This window comes from Dermacentor albipictus, chromosome 1 (assembly GCF_038994185.2).
Source record: "Dermacentor albipictus isolate Rhodes 1998 colony chromosome 1, USDA_Dalb.pri_finalv2, whole genome shotgun sequence".
NCBI lineage: Eukaryota > Metazoa > Arthropoda > Arachnida > Ixodida > Ixodidae > Dermacentor > Dermacentor albipictus.
Window position 1 is genome coordinate 207,225,570 of NC_091821.1, and position 16,296 is coordinate 207,241,865.

A 16,296-nucleotide genomic window follows, 5' to 3' on the forward strand; every position below is an offset into this window, starting at 1 on the left:
CATGTTTTCACACAAAAACCGCGCTTCTGCCTCAGGAGAAACCGAAATCGTCAAGTAAGTGCATCCATCTGGTGGGCAACACGCGATATAAGCCATAAATGAGCGCTTCTTGTCCTGAACACTCAAAAGGAGAACATATTCTAGTAGGACGAGCTCTACTCCTCTGAAACACTTAAGCGGTTAATGCTGCCAAATTTGAAACAGAATTGTTTTAGCAGATGTCATCAAACAAGAGATTGAACCTGCCATGGAGGAAAAATGAGCAGGGTGCTCTATTTTGCTTGCTGCACATATGGATGGCTTGTAGAAACTGGGGCCATGCATTATTAGCAAAAGCAGATTGCCACTCCGCTTCAAGAAAAACCTCCTGGTCCGGTAGACTTTCAGCAAGATATCGCATATATGCATTCCACAAAACTCGGGAAGACCATTGTGGCAGCGGCTCGCAGGACTCATCGCTGTGTGATTTACGGGTCTGTGCTCAGCGCTTTTCATTCATGCTTGCACAGTTACATGCCAAGAAGAATATACTCTGATGTTCTGCAGGCTGAAAGTGACTTTTGAACTTTCAGCGTGTGTGTAGCATCGACAGTCATCAACACAGGGACCGGTGGGGAAGGGCAGAGAACGGAGGGACGTACTGGCTGCAAGGCGTTGGAGCACTGAACAGCTTGCAAGAACAGACGTGCAGAGTTTTTAGCACAGTTGAGATGCAAGGACGACTGGTTCAAACAGGAAGTCAATAAAATGGCATGGGTTGTCTTACGCTACATAGCTTCCAGTTGCTTACATTTACGGACTACATGATGCAGATGGGCAGTAAAAAAAAAATGTATGCTTTGACTTTGTAGCTTTGGCTGTGCTGCCACAGTGTGTTGGCCCTGGGTGTAGCTCTATGGCCTTGTAGCTTTAAAAACCTATAAGGAACAATGCCTAGTATCTGCATATGCTGCACAACTGCATATGCTTCTGGCACCCACTTTAATCTTGCAGTTGGGAGATGAGACGAGACAACAGGGGACGAGTGTATTACGTCGATCACAATACAAGGACGACTACATGGCAGAGGCCAACAGCTGAGAGCGTGCGCAACTATCAGCACTGGCAGTCAACCCAGGCTCAGGCCATGCAGCAGTGCCAGCAACGCTTCCTGTACCATGTAAGTATCTGTCTTGCATGCTTTTAAAATTTTTCATGCTTGCTCTATAGTGCTCACTTGTTAGGGAAAAGATAAAACTAAATTATGAACTTGAACCATCCTTATGTGCATCTGCAGTATAGTATTATTGTCAGTGTTGGCAAACACGTATATTCCCTGTAATATTCTTGTAACAGTTTAATGGGACGTAATTATACGATATGCCACATTGCATTTTCACTTGGAAGTGTGCAAATATAAAAATTTTCTAGTAAGAATTAAATAGGAACACTTAGCTTCAAATATTGAATTGAAAATCGAGTAATGATATGCACGTGCATGTATTACGAAGCTGGGTTAATTTGTTATGTTGGAACATTGCAATTGCATTGTCAAAGTTAAAAAGTTAAGACTAGTACGCTGTTATACTCAAACATTGTGTATTTGGCTCATGTTAACTTGGAAAATTTAGTCATTCCCACTAGCTGTCCTCGCCAGCCTTTGCCTTATTATACTGTATCAAATGCCTGTAAACTCAGAAGCATTTGACCCTGTGCCAGTCGTCGCTCATCGCACTTCATCGCTACTGCACAAAGCGCTCAATAAAGCAGAAGAAGTCGCGTACAGGTGGCTTCAGATGGGCACCTACCCATGCCCGGCCTTCCTGCACAAAATCTTCCCAGACGCGCACCCTCACAATGCATGTCGCTACTGTCAGGATATAGCTAACCTTGCTCACATGCTCTGGGGTTGCTCCCTGGCGCCGGGGACCAGGACCACCAAGGAAGAGTGGGACCGAGCTCTACGCAGCTCGGACCTTGAATCGCAGCTCTGGGCTGTCCATCAGGCCCACGACACGGCGGAGGGGCATGGCCTATCTGTCCGAACGTGGGAGCGGCCCGCAGTGCACTAATTGCGCGCACTGACGGATCTCAAGAAAGTTATTCATCCATCCATCCATCTATCTTGGCAGATACCCTGGCAAAATTGCACCATACAAAACCAGACTTTTGCGGCCACAAAACGCAAACTGCAGAAGTAAAGTTTTGGTTTGAGTCTACCGTAACGGCCAAACGGCAGTCTAAAGGGTTCGAGAACACGTGAACGACGGAGATTGCGTTCACAGCAATCATGTTCACAACGCGACTTCTGCAGATCGATTCCGAAAATTGTAACAAACCATTGTTTGCGATTTATAATATTGGTCACTGTGACTTTATGAGGCAGCACTAATAATCGAGCTTACGTAAAATATTGGTCAGCGTTACATTGACTTTATGGGGCAGCCCTAATAATCGAGCTTACGTAAAATATTGGTCAGCGACGCTGATCAGAAAAACACTGAACACTTTGTTCCCTTTATTCTTTTCATAAATGTCTGAGTTCTTTTTTTCGTTCTTCTCGCCAGGTTGTGTTAGGTACTGGCAAACATGCAATGACCAACAAAGTAACTTCATACTTATTCTGTGGTACTCTGCTATGCCAACTGAATGTCACCAAGAATTTTTAAAAATAACGGCATTATGGGAATGGCACTCACTGTATGTTGATGGGTGTTGTTTGTGATTGTCACAGTCAGTATTTCTTGTTCATTGTGCATGAATACATCTAATTAGCCAACTTTATAAACTTACTAATCGATGAGATGCCAATGAAAACATCGTGGAGGGTGTTGAAACATGAGAGATAACTGGATTTAAAGTAACTTAAGATTTGCATTCTCCAATATCCTTATACTGTAAGTGAGGTAATTAGTGTTAGCTAATTAAACTTAAATGATAGTTGCCTGTGCATAACAAAAAACAACTCTACTAACATTATCAAAAGTCTTGCAACATACAATGAGTGCTGTTTTCATAAGTCCCTTCCCCCCCCCTTTTTTTTGCCGCATTTAGTAGTTGGCACGTCCGGCAGAAAACCTAATAGTGGTTTCCAAGGAACGCATATGGGTTTGCTTTGTCGGGTGTATAACATTTTTTTTCCTTTACTGAACTTCCTCCACCTTGCAGGTTTCCGCAGAACTGATCTGCCGTAACCTAATAGTGCTCAGCAAAGTCAAATAAAGAACACCTTTTCTTGATTTGTCTGTGTTTCATGTTGAGCCTTACCTTGCATGTTCCAAAACATGTATCTTCTGCTCCAAAACAAACAATTCCTGCTCCAAACCTGCTCCACTGTGCCAAATTTGCTGCTCCCAGAGCTGCTCGAAACTCCTTTTGATGCTTCCATCTCTGTATTGTTGAAAATCTGAAATCCTAGTCTTCTGTCTTCTACTTCATTGGTCTGCAACTTTTTGTTGCAAAATGTTCCTATCGATCTGGTGCTTGCAATGCCCAAACATGTACACATTCAGTTGTATGCCTGGAGCACCCTGATCGTGGCCTCCATCTACTCTTTTTCTTTTCAGACACCAGTCCAAGTGGATGACGATGATCCACTGGGGCCTTTGCCTGAAGGGTGGGGTAGGTAAAGAACTTCGTAGCCAACCTTCCTCCCTCTTGTCGTCCAATATTTTTCATACAGAATTTTGTTTATATTTCAACAGAAAAAAGGATTGACCCAAACAATCGTGTGTACTTTGTGAACCACAAAAACAAAACAACGCAGTGGGAAGACCCACGTACCCAAGGGTGAGTGACTTCCTCTTTTCCAACTTTTGGCAAACAGCTGTTCATAGTGATTGACATTTTATTTTCTTTCATTATGCAGAAAAGAAGAGCCCCTCCCTCCTGGTTGGGAAATCAAGTACACAGCAAACAGAGTACGCTACTTTGTGGACCACAATTCCAAGACAACAACATTCAAAGATCCTCGGCCATCGTACGTTGAGTGTTTCCCATGCATGCATAGTAAACTATGTTATAAAGAGAGGTTTGAAGATTTGGAGCCACTCTTGCTCCAAATCGTGTAGGTCACAAGAGCCAATGGGGATATATCTCGGCACTCGCATGCACCACAGCTACTGCCTACTTGCTTGACAACTGCAGCATGATTCAAGCTTGACGAGATAATGGACTAGAATGTGTGCATTTGTTTAACATTTATTATTTCAGCAACGAACACCTTTTACAGGCCAGCTAATTAATACATAATGCTACTTAGGGATAAGAGAATGTTCTAGGTAATGAGCACTTTCCATCTTATGGCTAGGTAGGGCACAGGTGGCGATACTGGTGTCCTCCTGTAAGGGGGAAAAGTGGGAGCAAACGGTAACAGAACAGAGCCTTCCTGCACATGCTGTTTACTGTGGGCCATAGAGAACTGGGCAAGGTCGATGGGATTGCACTTACTCATTTACTGGTGCTGGCAGCATTTGTGGTTTCTTTAATGCGAGTGGAACTTTTCAGTCTCTCTCTGCTTTCAAAGTTTGTTCAGCATGGCTTTCAAATTTTGTTGTAGTACTGCTCTAAGTATGTTTGGTTACTGTTGCGTGGCATCTTTTTTGCATGTGAGCTGCATCTTACCTACAGGTTATGTTCCAGGCAAAGTTTTTTTAACAGTTTCACAAGCCACTTCACACAGCCACAGTGCATGTAGCAAACATCCAGTTTTACAGGTCATGCTACAAATGTCAAAGTAGCCATTTTTTGGGCCTTGTCAAATCAGCATTCGGGTTAACGGATGTTGTAAAAAACTTTCCTTTTATTAAAAAAAATAAAAGTTCACCGATGGGAACAACACTCCCTAATGCAAAAAATTTAACCACCGCTCTATACGTGTTTTCATTTCGCAATATGTTGAGTCAAAGAATTTCAGAGAGACATGTACCAGAGTCTGTAATCGTCGAAAATCTGATCTGCGGGTGAAGCGCGTTGGCTTTTATGCATGACTCGTTGAAGGTTCCAGTGTAATCAATCGATGGTGCCGCTTGGCTTCTAGAAAGTACTACATAATTCGCATCGTGCATACAATCAGATTACAAAACAATCGCAAACCATAGCAATTGAAACAAGTGAGCGCTGATGCCAGCAGACGATAGTACAAAGCGAGCAGTCGGGCGGGTCCGCATGAAACCGGTTTCCTGCACACACGTAACTGAAGGCGCCACTCTAATTGGTCTGCACTGTTCGCAGCTTGCATCTTTCATCTTCCACTCCATGTTTGCTCCTTCATATTTCGCCATTGTGCTTGTTCGCTTGGTTACACCGCCGCTGTTGCTAGCTGCAGGAACGGGCCCTTAAGAGCTGTTCTCTAAAAAGAACATTCTTGCTGTTTTGTGTTTTCTGCTGCACCAAATCTTGCATACACTGGCGACAGCTCTGTCATGCTGACCTTCTGACAGTCTTCTACGTTTTGTCCATGCTCTTTTTTTTTTCACATAGATAGGCTTTGCCTTTTTGTACCTGCTTTAATTGTCGTACCGTATGATAGCTAATGTATGAACGTTGTTTTCTTCTTGCAGTCCAAAGGGAGCCTATGGAGTGCCATTAGCTTATGAAAGAAATTTTAAGTGGAAGCTTACGCAGTTCCGCTACTTGTGCCACGTAAGTGTCTGGCCATCTTTCCTAATACTAATTTATTTGTAATTCTTAGTAACATAACTACTATTGGGACCCTGGAGGACGTTTTCCACACTGTTCTGTACCCACTGTGGTGGCTTAGCAGCTATGGCGTTCTGCTCCTCAGCACGAGGTCGCGGGATGAAGTCCCAGCCGTGGGGGCTGCAATTTGATAGGGATGAATTGCAAAAATGCCTGTGAGCCATGCATTCAGTGCACGTTGAAGATCCCCAGGTGGTAAAAATTGCCGGAGTCCCGCATTGCAGCTTGCCTCATAATCATGTTGTGATTTTGTCACGTAAAACCCCATACCGTATTTACTCGCATAATGATCACACTTTTTTGTCACAAAAATTGGCGCAAATTCAGGGGTGCGATCATTACGCGGGTTAAATTTCCCATGAAAAAAAAAAATTTGCATCCCACATTTCCTGCGGGATCACAAGTTAAAAAACAGACGGCTGCCGCTGTAACAGTGCAGGAGACCAAAACAAATATGGCAGCTGGCAGAGCAAGCTGAACGCGTTTTTTTTTTCTCCTGAGTATTATATGTACATTGAAACAGTTTCTTCCGTATCAGTAACGCATAATATCATTAATGTGGGCAAGTTTGCGGCAATAATGTAACCACGTCCACTTTAAGGGGACAGAAACAGAGATGGGCGCGCTTAGCTGCCAGTGACATAAAAACACACGGCGGGCATACTGCAGAAACTGCGGCATTTGTCTTCACTACTATCCTAATACGGCACCTTTCCGCTAAGGATGGGCGAGTATCTTAGCTGTGTTACAAGTCTTGGCGTATGAATAGGCTGCACTGCTAACGTATCAGTGTAAACATGGCCACTATCGTTACCACTCGTGATTTGTCGCGTGCCCACGAGTGCAGACTAAAAAAATCGAAAGGCGCCTTTTTTGTTGTTGTTGACCACAACCATTGTAAAGCTTACAAATAATAAAGCCAAAGCAAGTTTGGCTGTAGTTTTCTTCCCCCCCCCCCCCCCCCCCTATTGGAAGTGCGGAAAGTGATAAAGGAATGAAATGGGGCATCTGCTTAAGAATGTTCGGTGCGTGTAGACTGCTTGGCATGTCTTCAAGAGTCATTCGTGTAGCATTTGACAGATGGTAAGCGCGATCATCACTAGCTAGACTTGGCACATGACATATTGCTGCGGCAAGTTAGGGGTGCGATCATTACATTGGAAAGAAGAAAAAACGAATTTTGACGACAAAATTCAGGAATGCAATCATTACGCGAGTGCGATCATGATGCAAGTAAATACGGTAATTGCACATTGTTCTTTCTCTCCTTCTCCCACAGTGCAACTCTTTGCCTAGCCACATCAAGATAACAGTCTCCCGGGGAAACATATTTGAAGATTCTTTTGGCCAAGTGAGTGCACTTGCCCTGAGCTGCTGCGGGGCTTTCGTGGTGTCGCATGCTCCACAGCTGTTCACAATTTTGCTAGAGCTTTGCTGTCAGAATTTGAAATTTTGATACATCAATTCGTTGTCTTGATAATGTTTGTTGCTAGTTGTAAAGCAGATGAACAACACAAGAGTGAGAAAAAGTTTCTTACAGTGTTTATTTGATAGGTTTTGTGTTGGCATTTGTCTGGCTTATGCGTAGACTTCTACAATGTCGCATATGTTCCTGTTGTCCTCTTTAGGATTAAATATTTTTGTTTTCTTATGGTATATTGTCCTTGTCAGGTGACGCACGCCCATAGTGAGCAGAAATAGATTAACTTCTCAAGGTCTCAAACATCATTCTGAGCAAAACAGTATAGTTCACCCAATTACAAAAAAAGTAAAGGCCAGCTATTTATCAACCAAAATGGTCGACTGGTCTTGATTGCAACAGGCTGTACATGCTATTTGAAAGGCCAGTTGCAAAGAAACATAATATTAATAAATCCTAATCACATCTTACTTTTGTTTTCTTTATTTCCACACTACCATTGCGTAAATCCAGTATAATTCGTGTTGTGAAAAAAAAAAACAATCTTGTGTTCAGCTCCTTCATTCTTCAAAAGTTAGTGCTGCCTTAGTACTCCATATAATGTTTCATCACAGCAAAAATTGAGTATAAATTGCTTGCGAACATTGCTTTATCACTATTGTGTACTTACCAGCAGTCGTCTTTCATAGATTATGCGGGTTCCACCGCATGAACTGCGAAGAAGGCTCTTCATCACATTCAAGGGGGAAGAAGGCCTTGATTATGGAGGAATAGCCAGGTGAATTTTGTTACATACTTTGTATTTCCAGGTGAATTAAAAATCTTGTTTTTGGTTTACAGAGAGTGGTTTTTCCTGCTGTCACATGAGGTCCTCAACCCCATGTACTGCTTGTTTGAATATGCGGGAAAGAACAATTACAGCCTGCAGATTAACCCTGCGAGCTCTGTGAACCCTGACCATCTGCTGTACTTCCGGTTCATCGGAAGGTTCATTGCCATGGTAAATATGTAAAACTTATGCTTTTAAGACAGCCGAAAGTAAAATGGCTACGTACTTCATGTGTAGCTAACACCTCCATTAACTGTGCTTCCCTACAGGCTCTCTTCCATGGGAAATTCATATACAGTGGATTCACACTTCCCTTCTATAAGCGTATGCTTGGCAAAAAGCTCACCATGAAGGACATTGAGTCCATAGACAATGAGTTTTACAATTCCCTCATCTGGATCAAGTGAGTGCTTCAGCAGTTGCTCAGGCTTTTGAAGCAGCATAACAAAAACATTTATTTGTTTCTCCCTCTTTGTGGCCTTTTTCTTTCAGAGAGAACAATATTGAAGAGTGTTCCCTTGAACTGTACTTCAGTGTAGACTTTGAGGTGCTAGGACAGATCCAGTCTCATGAACTAAAGGCCGGTGGAGGAGAAATTAGAGTTACTGAGGAGAACAAAGATGAGTACCTGAGGTAGGTGCTTGCACGCCATTTAAGATCAAGTGGGCACATACTGGAGTTCTCCTTCTCTTAACAGGTTGATGACGGATTGGCGGTTTTCACGGGGCCAAGAAGAGCAGACAAAATCATTTTTGGATGGCTTCAATGAAGTCCTGCCTTTGGAATGGCTCCATTACTTTGATGAACGGGAACTTGAGGTATGCGTGTTTACTCCTATCTGACCTTATCTGGATTGTGCGTAGTGATTGTCAGTGCAAAAACACAGTGTACACAAATTATTTTGTGATTAAGGGGTATATTGTGGAGTGTTAGCTACAGCATAAAGCATTCCATTAACCTCTCTTTCATGTGAGTAAGGCATTACTGATACTGTCTAGTATAGCTTTCTTGATTTATAATTTCTGCACATACAGTCGCCGACTGATTTTTTTTCGGACTCCTAAATTTCGGGCATGCTCGATTATTCAGTCTGCTTCGCGGCACCGCCATTCTCGCCGTAGACCACTATGTATAGCAACTGCCGAAAGTTCGGACACCTTGCAACCTCTCGTCTGATTTTTCGGACACTCCTTGAGCCAACTCGATCGAGAGCACCATGCACCGACTCTGACCGGTGCATGGTTCGACTTGCTGAACGCCATTTTTGTTTTGAACGGAGCCTCCTTGCTGCTGCACGAAGTGGTGCTACTGAAAATCTCTGCTCATCATCATCGTTCTTGCCTGGTCCGTGGCTACAGCCATTGCTACAGCAGTTCCGGTCTCAGCTTAGTAAGCTATGTCAAGACAATCTAGCAGCTGATTTGTTTGTTTCTTTGTGCACATGTTCGTGCATGACGCTGTGAGTAGGCGGTGTTTTTCATTTGTGCGACTGGTGTCGGCGTGACGGCGCGGGGATGTTTGCTTTGTGTGCTATGTCGAGGTTGCAGTGATCCAAATCGGCATACGGAAACATTGCGTCAAGTGTCTGATTGCGCCGACAGTGCCCGCGCAGACTGCGCTGGGAAATGCCAGCAAGCGGGTGCCAGGCCTAGGATTTGTTGCCTTCCAATGTGCTCCCTACTGACGCCGAAAATGTTCTGCTGAGTATTGCGATTCCGGACACCATCTCGTTTGACAGTTTCACAGGTGCTGACGCTGCTGTACCGACATGTGCAGAACTTGACGACGGTGAGATCATTCGTCAGGTTTCTGCTGTACCGCTGGATGATGGCTCATAGTCGAAAGATGACGCACCCTGTGCTTTGAGCCGCCTATAGTGACCGTACGACCCTCTCAGAGATTTAGGCTTATCTGATTGCACGTAAACGGAACGGCGTACAACGGCGCATTCACGATTTCTTCAAGCCTACCGACGAGCCCAAATAAGTGCGTGAAAATAAAGGATTTAGGTTTTTTTTTCTTCCCCCCCCTTTTTTTTTTCTTAATCTGCTTTTTCGGACACCTGTTTATTAGGACATTTCCGCAGTCCCCGTGAGGTCCGAATAAACGGTCGGCGACTGTATACCTTTAACATGATGCATGTGAGCTTGTGTAGCATGATCCCAAGTGAGTTCTGTTTAGTTGCTAATAATGTGTGAATTAGCTGCTATAAACATGTGCCTATTTCACTGTGTAACATCATAAAACTCCAAATTTCTGTTATTGCGATTCTTATGTTTCGAATTGGGAACACAATTTCTGAAAGTCATACTTTAAAAGTATCAGTTTTGGTGTTCCATCACATATGGTGCAATATCATACTGTAGTAAAGGGCATTCCTTAGAATCAATCATTTATGCAGCTCATCTTTTCTGTGCACTTTACAATTGGGCAGTATGAAAGGAATAAGTGTGTGTGAATAGCAGTTTTTGCAATTGAATAGTGCCAGAGGCAAATTGAATACGAATCGAATTCAGAAGTGAATTGAATACATTAGTTTTCTATAAGTTAGGGAATAATATATAGCCTTCTCACCATTAATATCAAACAATTTTAACATCCTGGTATCTATGACATAGAGAGTTTGTCATTACAGTGGTTGTTATAAGGCACACTTTATTAAAAGCACAAAGGAAGCATTAGGAACAACTAAACAGATTGTTTGCAAACTTGAGACTCTTAGGAGAATACAGTAATGCGATATCAAATAAAATTTATAAAGGTAACCCTGTGCACCAATTAATATTTGTGTATGCCATCACAACCATTCATACATGTCGTCTGCAGTTACAGAAGACGGGAAAAAAGCCCCTTTTCTTTAGTTGAAATTGCCGCGGCAGACAGTACCGCTATTGTAATAATTATGTTGCAATTAAACAAATTCTGTTTGTCTTGAGACACTTGTAGACAAACGCGCGCAAGTTGACGAGCATGGTCAGCACAGGCGTTTGCGTCAAGGGCATAAGCGCTGCTTGAAGCTGTGGTGGACGGAAGCACGATGCCTAGTCTAGGGTTCATAGCGGGGGGCATAGGGAACGAAAGGTCCAAAGGTGCGGGAATAAGTGGCGGCGTATGTCCGAGTAGGTGGTGGCCATCGGTTGCGGCAGTGACGAGCGACGTGTCCAATGCGACAGCAGTGGAAGCAGATCGGCCTGTCATCAGAGGTATGCCATTCGGATGGGCTGCAGCCACATATAGCAGAAAAGGACTGCCGGGGACGAGGAGGGCCGGTAGAGAACTGGGGAACGCTGGGTTGAGACATTGAACACACACACTTCAGACCCATCTTCTCAAATTCCTGTCTGACTACGGCCTGAATCATCCCAATCGTGGTTGCTGGTGGATCGGGAGGCGTCGCGGAGAAAGCTGGTGAACAGGCAGCCTCGAGCTCGCGGCGAACAATACTGGTGACGTCGTCACAGGTGGTGGCCTGATGCGGTCGACCCTCGCACGTCGACGTAGCAGCAGTGTTGGGTAGCCGCGTGAAGTGGTGTGTGATATGGCGGCTCTTAGCTTGTTCAAGGCGACGGCATTCTTTAATGATGGCGTCGATTGTCGAGACGTCGAAAACAAGCAAATTGAAAGCGTCGTCGGCGATGCCTTTTAGAACATGTGACACTTTATCTGCTTCAGACATAGCATCGTCAGCTTTGCGGCATAGAGCCAAGACATCGAGGGTGTATGAAACGTACGGCTCTGTAGATGTCTGAACACGAGACGCAAGAGCCTTTCTTGTGGCAACCTTGCGGCCAATGGGGTCGCCGAACAGTCTCCGTAGCTTTTCTTTGAAACTGTCCCAACTGGTTATCTCGTCGTCATGCATCTGGTGCCACACGCGTGGGGTGCCGCCGAGATAAAAGATGACATTGGCGAGCATAATGGTTGGGTCCCACCTGTTTTAGCGCTGGCATGTTCATATAGCTTGATCCATTCGTCAACGTCCTGGCCCTCCAGTCCAGAGAACGCACCAGGGTCGCGATGTTAGGCAACCGTGACGTTGGAGCAGGCGGACAAGACGAAGCCCTTGCAGAGGTGGTCTCGTCACCGGGAGGCATGGTGACAAGCTCGATGTACCGACCACTCCGGAGTTCTGTGGCGAGGGCGGGGATTGCTCACCTCCACCAGAATGTTATGTGTAGAAAGACACAGACGGAAGAGTCTATTTACAGGCTATTTACACTGGACTGGAGCCAGAGCGCCAGGCCGACATTCGCTCGCGCCAAGGGCACAGACCCACTTCGTCGTCGTTCTCGCGGCGGCTTGTCTCTTGAGTGTCTCCCGATAATATTGTAATAATATTGTGACTTAATCTAAATTGAGGGCACAACTGCTGCATCTATAAATAGTATAAAACAATACCCACTGTCGAACACCATGTCTAAACATTTCAGTATGAGTGATCGTTTTTAGCTGGAAAAGTCTGGCTGACTGAGGAACGGGTTCCGATATGTTATGTCCACTGTGGATGGGATGAAACATACAGCATTTTTGCTTGAGTTTTATGTTTGATCGTGTACAATCTACGACATGAAGTATTAGAAAAGTGTTCGTATTTTTAAATAGCAACGATTTTATTCAAGGACTGAATCGAATGACAATATTTTATTTGTTATTCAAAAGTTTCAATCATTTCCACACCCCTAGAAAGTAATGCTACCTAGAGTGTGTCCACCTACAAATATTATTGAGCACGTCCACTCCTGCTGCAATAGTGAATGCATGCGTGCTTAAAATTGAAAGCCCTTAATGATTATTCCAGTATGACCTTACCAGTTCCAGAAAACATTCTTTTTAGAAAACACCAGTGATGCTGAAGTTCAGGCTGAGGTGGTACCCTGGCTTCAGCCACTGACAGCATATTAACATGGCACTGGCATAATAAACTGAGTGCTGACAAATTCATAGAAAAAGATGATCCACTTCTGGAAAAACAGTCTTTGCATCATTCTGACAATATTTGCATTTTTGTTTCCTGATCCTTGTGCCACCTTTAAATATCAGAAATTATTGTGTGGACACACTTCATCATTTACAATTAAAAGTTTGTCCTGCCAGTAAGTTCTGCTGTGCATTTGAGGGGGAAAAAAAAATAGGTCAACTTCTTCACATTCACATGTGTGACCTCTCTTTTCATCAGTTTCTTGTGCTTAATGACAATTTTTTTTTTTTCCTGTTGTAAAACCAGCTTAGAATGCAGTTCGCTGTGTACTCAAGCTTAAACTAAAGGAGAAAAATAATAAATTTCCAAACATGAAGCTGACTTTTGTTAGATGATTTCAGTTTTCATTTGTGGGCACCGGGATCTGAACATAGGATGCTTGAACAATGCATATATAGGTGGCGACATCTTTTGTTCTATGTGACCCTATAAAAATGTGCTGCCACATTCTGCATTGTCCTTTTTTCTCAACCTGCTTTATGTTCATTTTCTTGTGTTCCTTGCGTCGACTCTCGTGCAACACTTCATCAAATCAACAGCAGTGAAACTCAACTTTCAAAGAGTCTGGTGTATAAATCATAGCTTGGTAGCAGATGTTGCATGATTATTCACAGTTGGTGACAGCATGCCAGTGCTGTAATTAGAAGAAAGATAAACCTGTTATTTCTTATGGTACGCTGAGTTCGTCTGGAAACTTCATGAACGCAGCAGACTGTGTCTTGAATTCTTTTGCTCTTTATTTTTTCTCTCATTTTCCCCATAGCTGATGCTGTGTGGAATGCAAGAAATTGACATTGATGACTGGCAGCGGAACAGCATCTACCGGCACTACACTCGTAACAGTAAACAAGTTATCTGGTTCTGGCAGTTTATCCGAGATATGGACAATGAAAAAAGGGCACGCCTACTACAGTTTGTCACAGGCACGTGCCGTGTACCTGTTGGTGGATTTGCTGAGCTTATGGGTGAGTTTTATAATAAAACACCTTTGTGTGCAAAATAATGGTAGCAGTTGATGCATAGTAACGCTCCATGTAACGAAGGGTTGGTGACCCCTGCTGGTCATTTGTGGGCTTGTGTACTTTGATTTAGGTGCATGGTACAAAACCTCGGGTGGTGGAAATTAGTATGAAGCCTTCCACTACTTCATCCCGCATAGCCTGTGCGTTGCTTTGGGATGTTAAACTCTCTATTATGATTGAGTGGGAAACATATTTGCGCATGCATATGCATAGTGACACTTTTTTGCTTGTTTCCCATGGAGAAATGACCTATTCACATGGCATTCAGAATTCTTCCATAATTGTTGTTTTGCTTTCCACTGAGCGGTAAGAACCAAGTTCGAAGCTATTTTGGTATTTTATAAAGCTCTAGCTTCGGTGGCTTTCAGCAGCATCATTTAGATAATAGCCAGTAGTGTTCATTTTTTAAGCACAGTGTGTTTCTTAGCCTAATCATGCTAACTCTTACAAAATCTCTCTAGTGAGAAGCTTTAACACTTCCTCCACAGTACGTACCAGCTCGTCCAACCGCTTATATGCCGCCGTTCGTTTAATGTTCAAGTGGCGGCTTGTTCAACCTCCTACATGCCGCCATTCCTTCAATGTTCGCCACTTAGGCTATTTATTTTATGCTCTAAAGAATGTGCTCAGAATGTAGGACATCTTTAGTCATTATGTAAAGCAGATTAAATTTATATATTATACATTACTCTCAAATGTAGTAGTTATTCACTTGTTAGTAAGACTTTTGCTGAACTCATGTAATGAACGTATTGGTTTAGCATAATTGGAAATTATCCATTGAAGTTGTCTATTTTAAACACTCAAATAGATGCATATTACAGATTGCAGTGTCTGTGTACTGGCTGCTATTAGTGGTATTTTGTGTAAAGTCGCATGGTAAATGTTTTTGTTGTTGTTGTTGCTTTTTTTTGCTAATTGGCATTATTTGAGATATTGATAACCTAAATCAAATATCTACTCCCACGTGGCTGTAAATTTAATCTGTAGCCCTCTAGTGTGACGTCTCTCATAGCCCTGTGTTTCCTTGTGATGGTGTAACCCTGCCAGTCACATTCAGCTTAGTGGCTGTCTAATGGAAGCATATCTGCATTTCATGTGCATTTGTATAGCGAAATCTGTTTATCCGAAGCTAAAGCTCCCTCTTAGCCGTAACGCTAAACTTTAGTTGTAAAGTTTTAAAAAAATGACATTGAAAACTTGTTTGTTGTCTGACCGAATTCTAAATGTTTAACAGTTACTCTTAAATTGAAGTTCAGAAGACAAAAATGCATGGTTCTATTTGTGATCCAAAGAAAGGCATCTCCTACATAGAAGTTTATGAATTAACTCTGGGGTGCAATTGGGGGACTAGGTTTATGTTATGCACAAGTAAGTGCAGCTTTCATTGCTTTTGTCATTTGCTTTCTCAGGGAGCAATGGGCCACAGCGTTTCTGCATTGAGAAAGTAGGCAAGGAGACATGGCTTCCCAGAAGTCACACATGCTTCAACCGGCTGGACTTGCCACCCTATAAGAGCTACGAGCAGCTCGTGGAGAAGTTGACCTATGCCATAGAAGAGACGGAAGGCTTTGCTCAGGAATGATGCCTTCTCTGCCCTGTATATCTGCTCGTGGGGCAGAAAGTGTTTGAACAGAAGCACTTGGGAACCCTGTCAAGCTGAAAGAGATAACGTAGAAGAATGTTGATAAGGAGCTTAGATCTCTCCAATGCCAGCTTTCCAGGGCATTTAGGTTATGTGCTAACATCAAGGCAGCAAGCTACATTGCCTGACAAGGTGAAATGAGCTTCCTTATTTTTTTTTTCATTAAGAAAAAAGAAGAAAGGTAACTTCTGATGTGTTTGCGTTTTTGTTACCTTTGTTCTGCTTGCTTGACATTGTTAATGTGCTACTCGTTTTCTTCATTCAGGCCTAAAGGGTGCAACTTGTTTGGCTTGAATTTTTGTATGTTTTGGTACTGTGATAAGAGACAACACCACACCGGTACTATTAGTGGTGCAATGGTTTTCCCAAGCAGTTAGCTGCTTTGACCTGTGCTTGTTTTTATCTTTTAGTCAGCTCTGGGTGCTGCTTTAAGGTGGCATCTGGTGTAATTGAAAGTGGTTCCTTTGTTGAATGGTCTCTCTTAGTGACATTTCACTGCTGTAGAGTAGCCATTGTGAGGCTTCTGGCTGGCTGAGGGTGTGATGTAAAGGCATGGTCCTCACCAAGTTAAAGGAATATAGTATATTTATTGTATCCATATGCTCACCTTGTTAAAATTGATGAGAACTGGCCTGGAAAAGTATCTGGCTCTTTCTGCATTAGTGCATGTCAAACATGCATCCCACTTAGTGACAAAAGAAAGTAGCGTGTGTTGGAATTGAA

General features: G+C 43.2%; 1 protein-coding gene across 4 annotated transcripts in view; it reads left to right on the forward strand.

The window, feature by feature from the left end:
- Su(dx) (Suppressor of deltex) overlaps window positions 1–15,765 on the forward strand; it is a 58,436-nt gene extending 42,671 nt beyond the window's left edge. For all 4 annotated transcript variants that reach the window (XM_070530799.1, XM_070530802.1, XM_070530801.1 and 1 more), the window contains exons 10-22: window positions 994–1,159; window positions 3,546–3,600; window positions 3,684–3,768; window positions 3,848–3,958; window positions 5,541–5,622; window positions 6,959–7,030; window positions 7,789–7,877; window positions 7,940–8,099; window positions 8,198–8,331; window positions 8,421–8,561; window positions 8,626–8,746; window positions 13,670–13,871; window positions 15,341–15,765. In XM_070530799.1, the coding sequence (XP_070386900.1) occupies window positions 994–1,159; window positions 3,546–3,600; window positions 3,684–3,768; window positions 3,848–3,958; window positions 5,541–5,622; window positions 6,959–7,030; window positions 7,789–7,877; window positions 7,940–8,099; window positions 8,198–8,331; window positions 8,421–8,561; window positions 8,626–8,746; window positions 13,670–13,871; window positions 15,341–15,513 (1,591 nt within the window). In that variant the 3' untranslated portion in view covers window positions 15,514–15,765. The remainder of the gene's footprint in view (window positions 1–993; window positions 1,160–3,545; window positions 3,601–3,683; window positions 3,769–3,847; window positions 3,959–5,540; window positions 5,623–6,958; window positions 7,031–7,788; window positions 7,878–7,939; window positions 8,100–8,197; window positions 8,332–8,420; window positions 8,562–8,625; window positions 8,747–13,669; window positions 13,872–15,340) is intronic.
- Window positions 15,766–16,296: the final 531 nt, after the last annotated feature.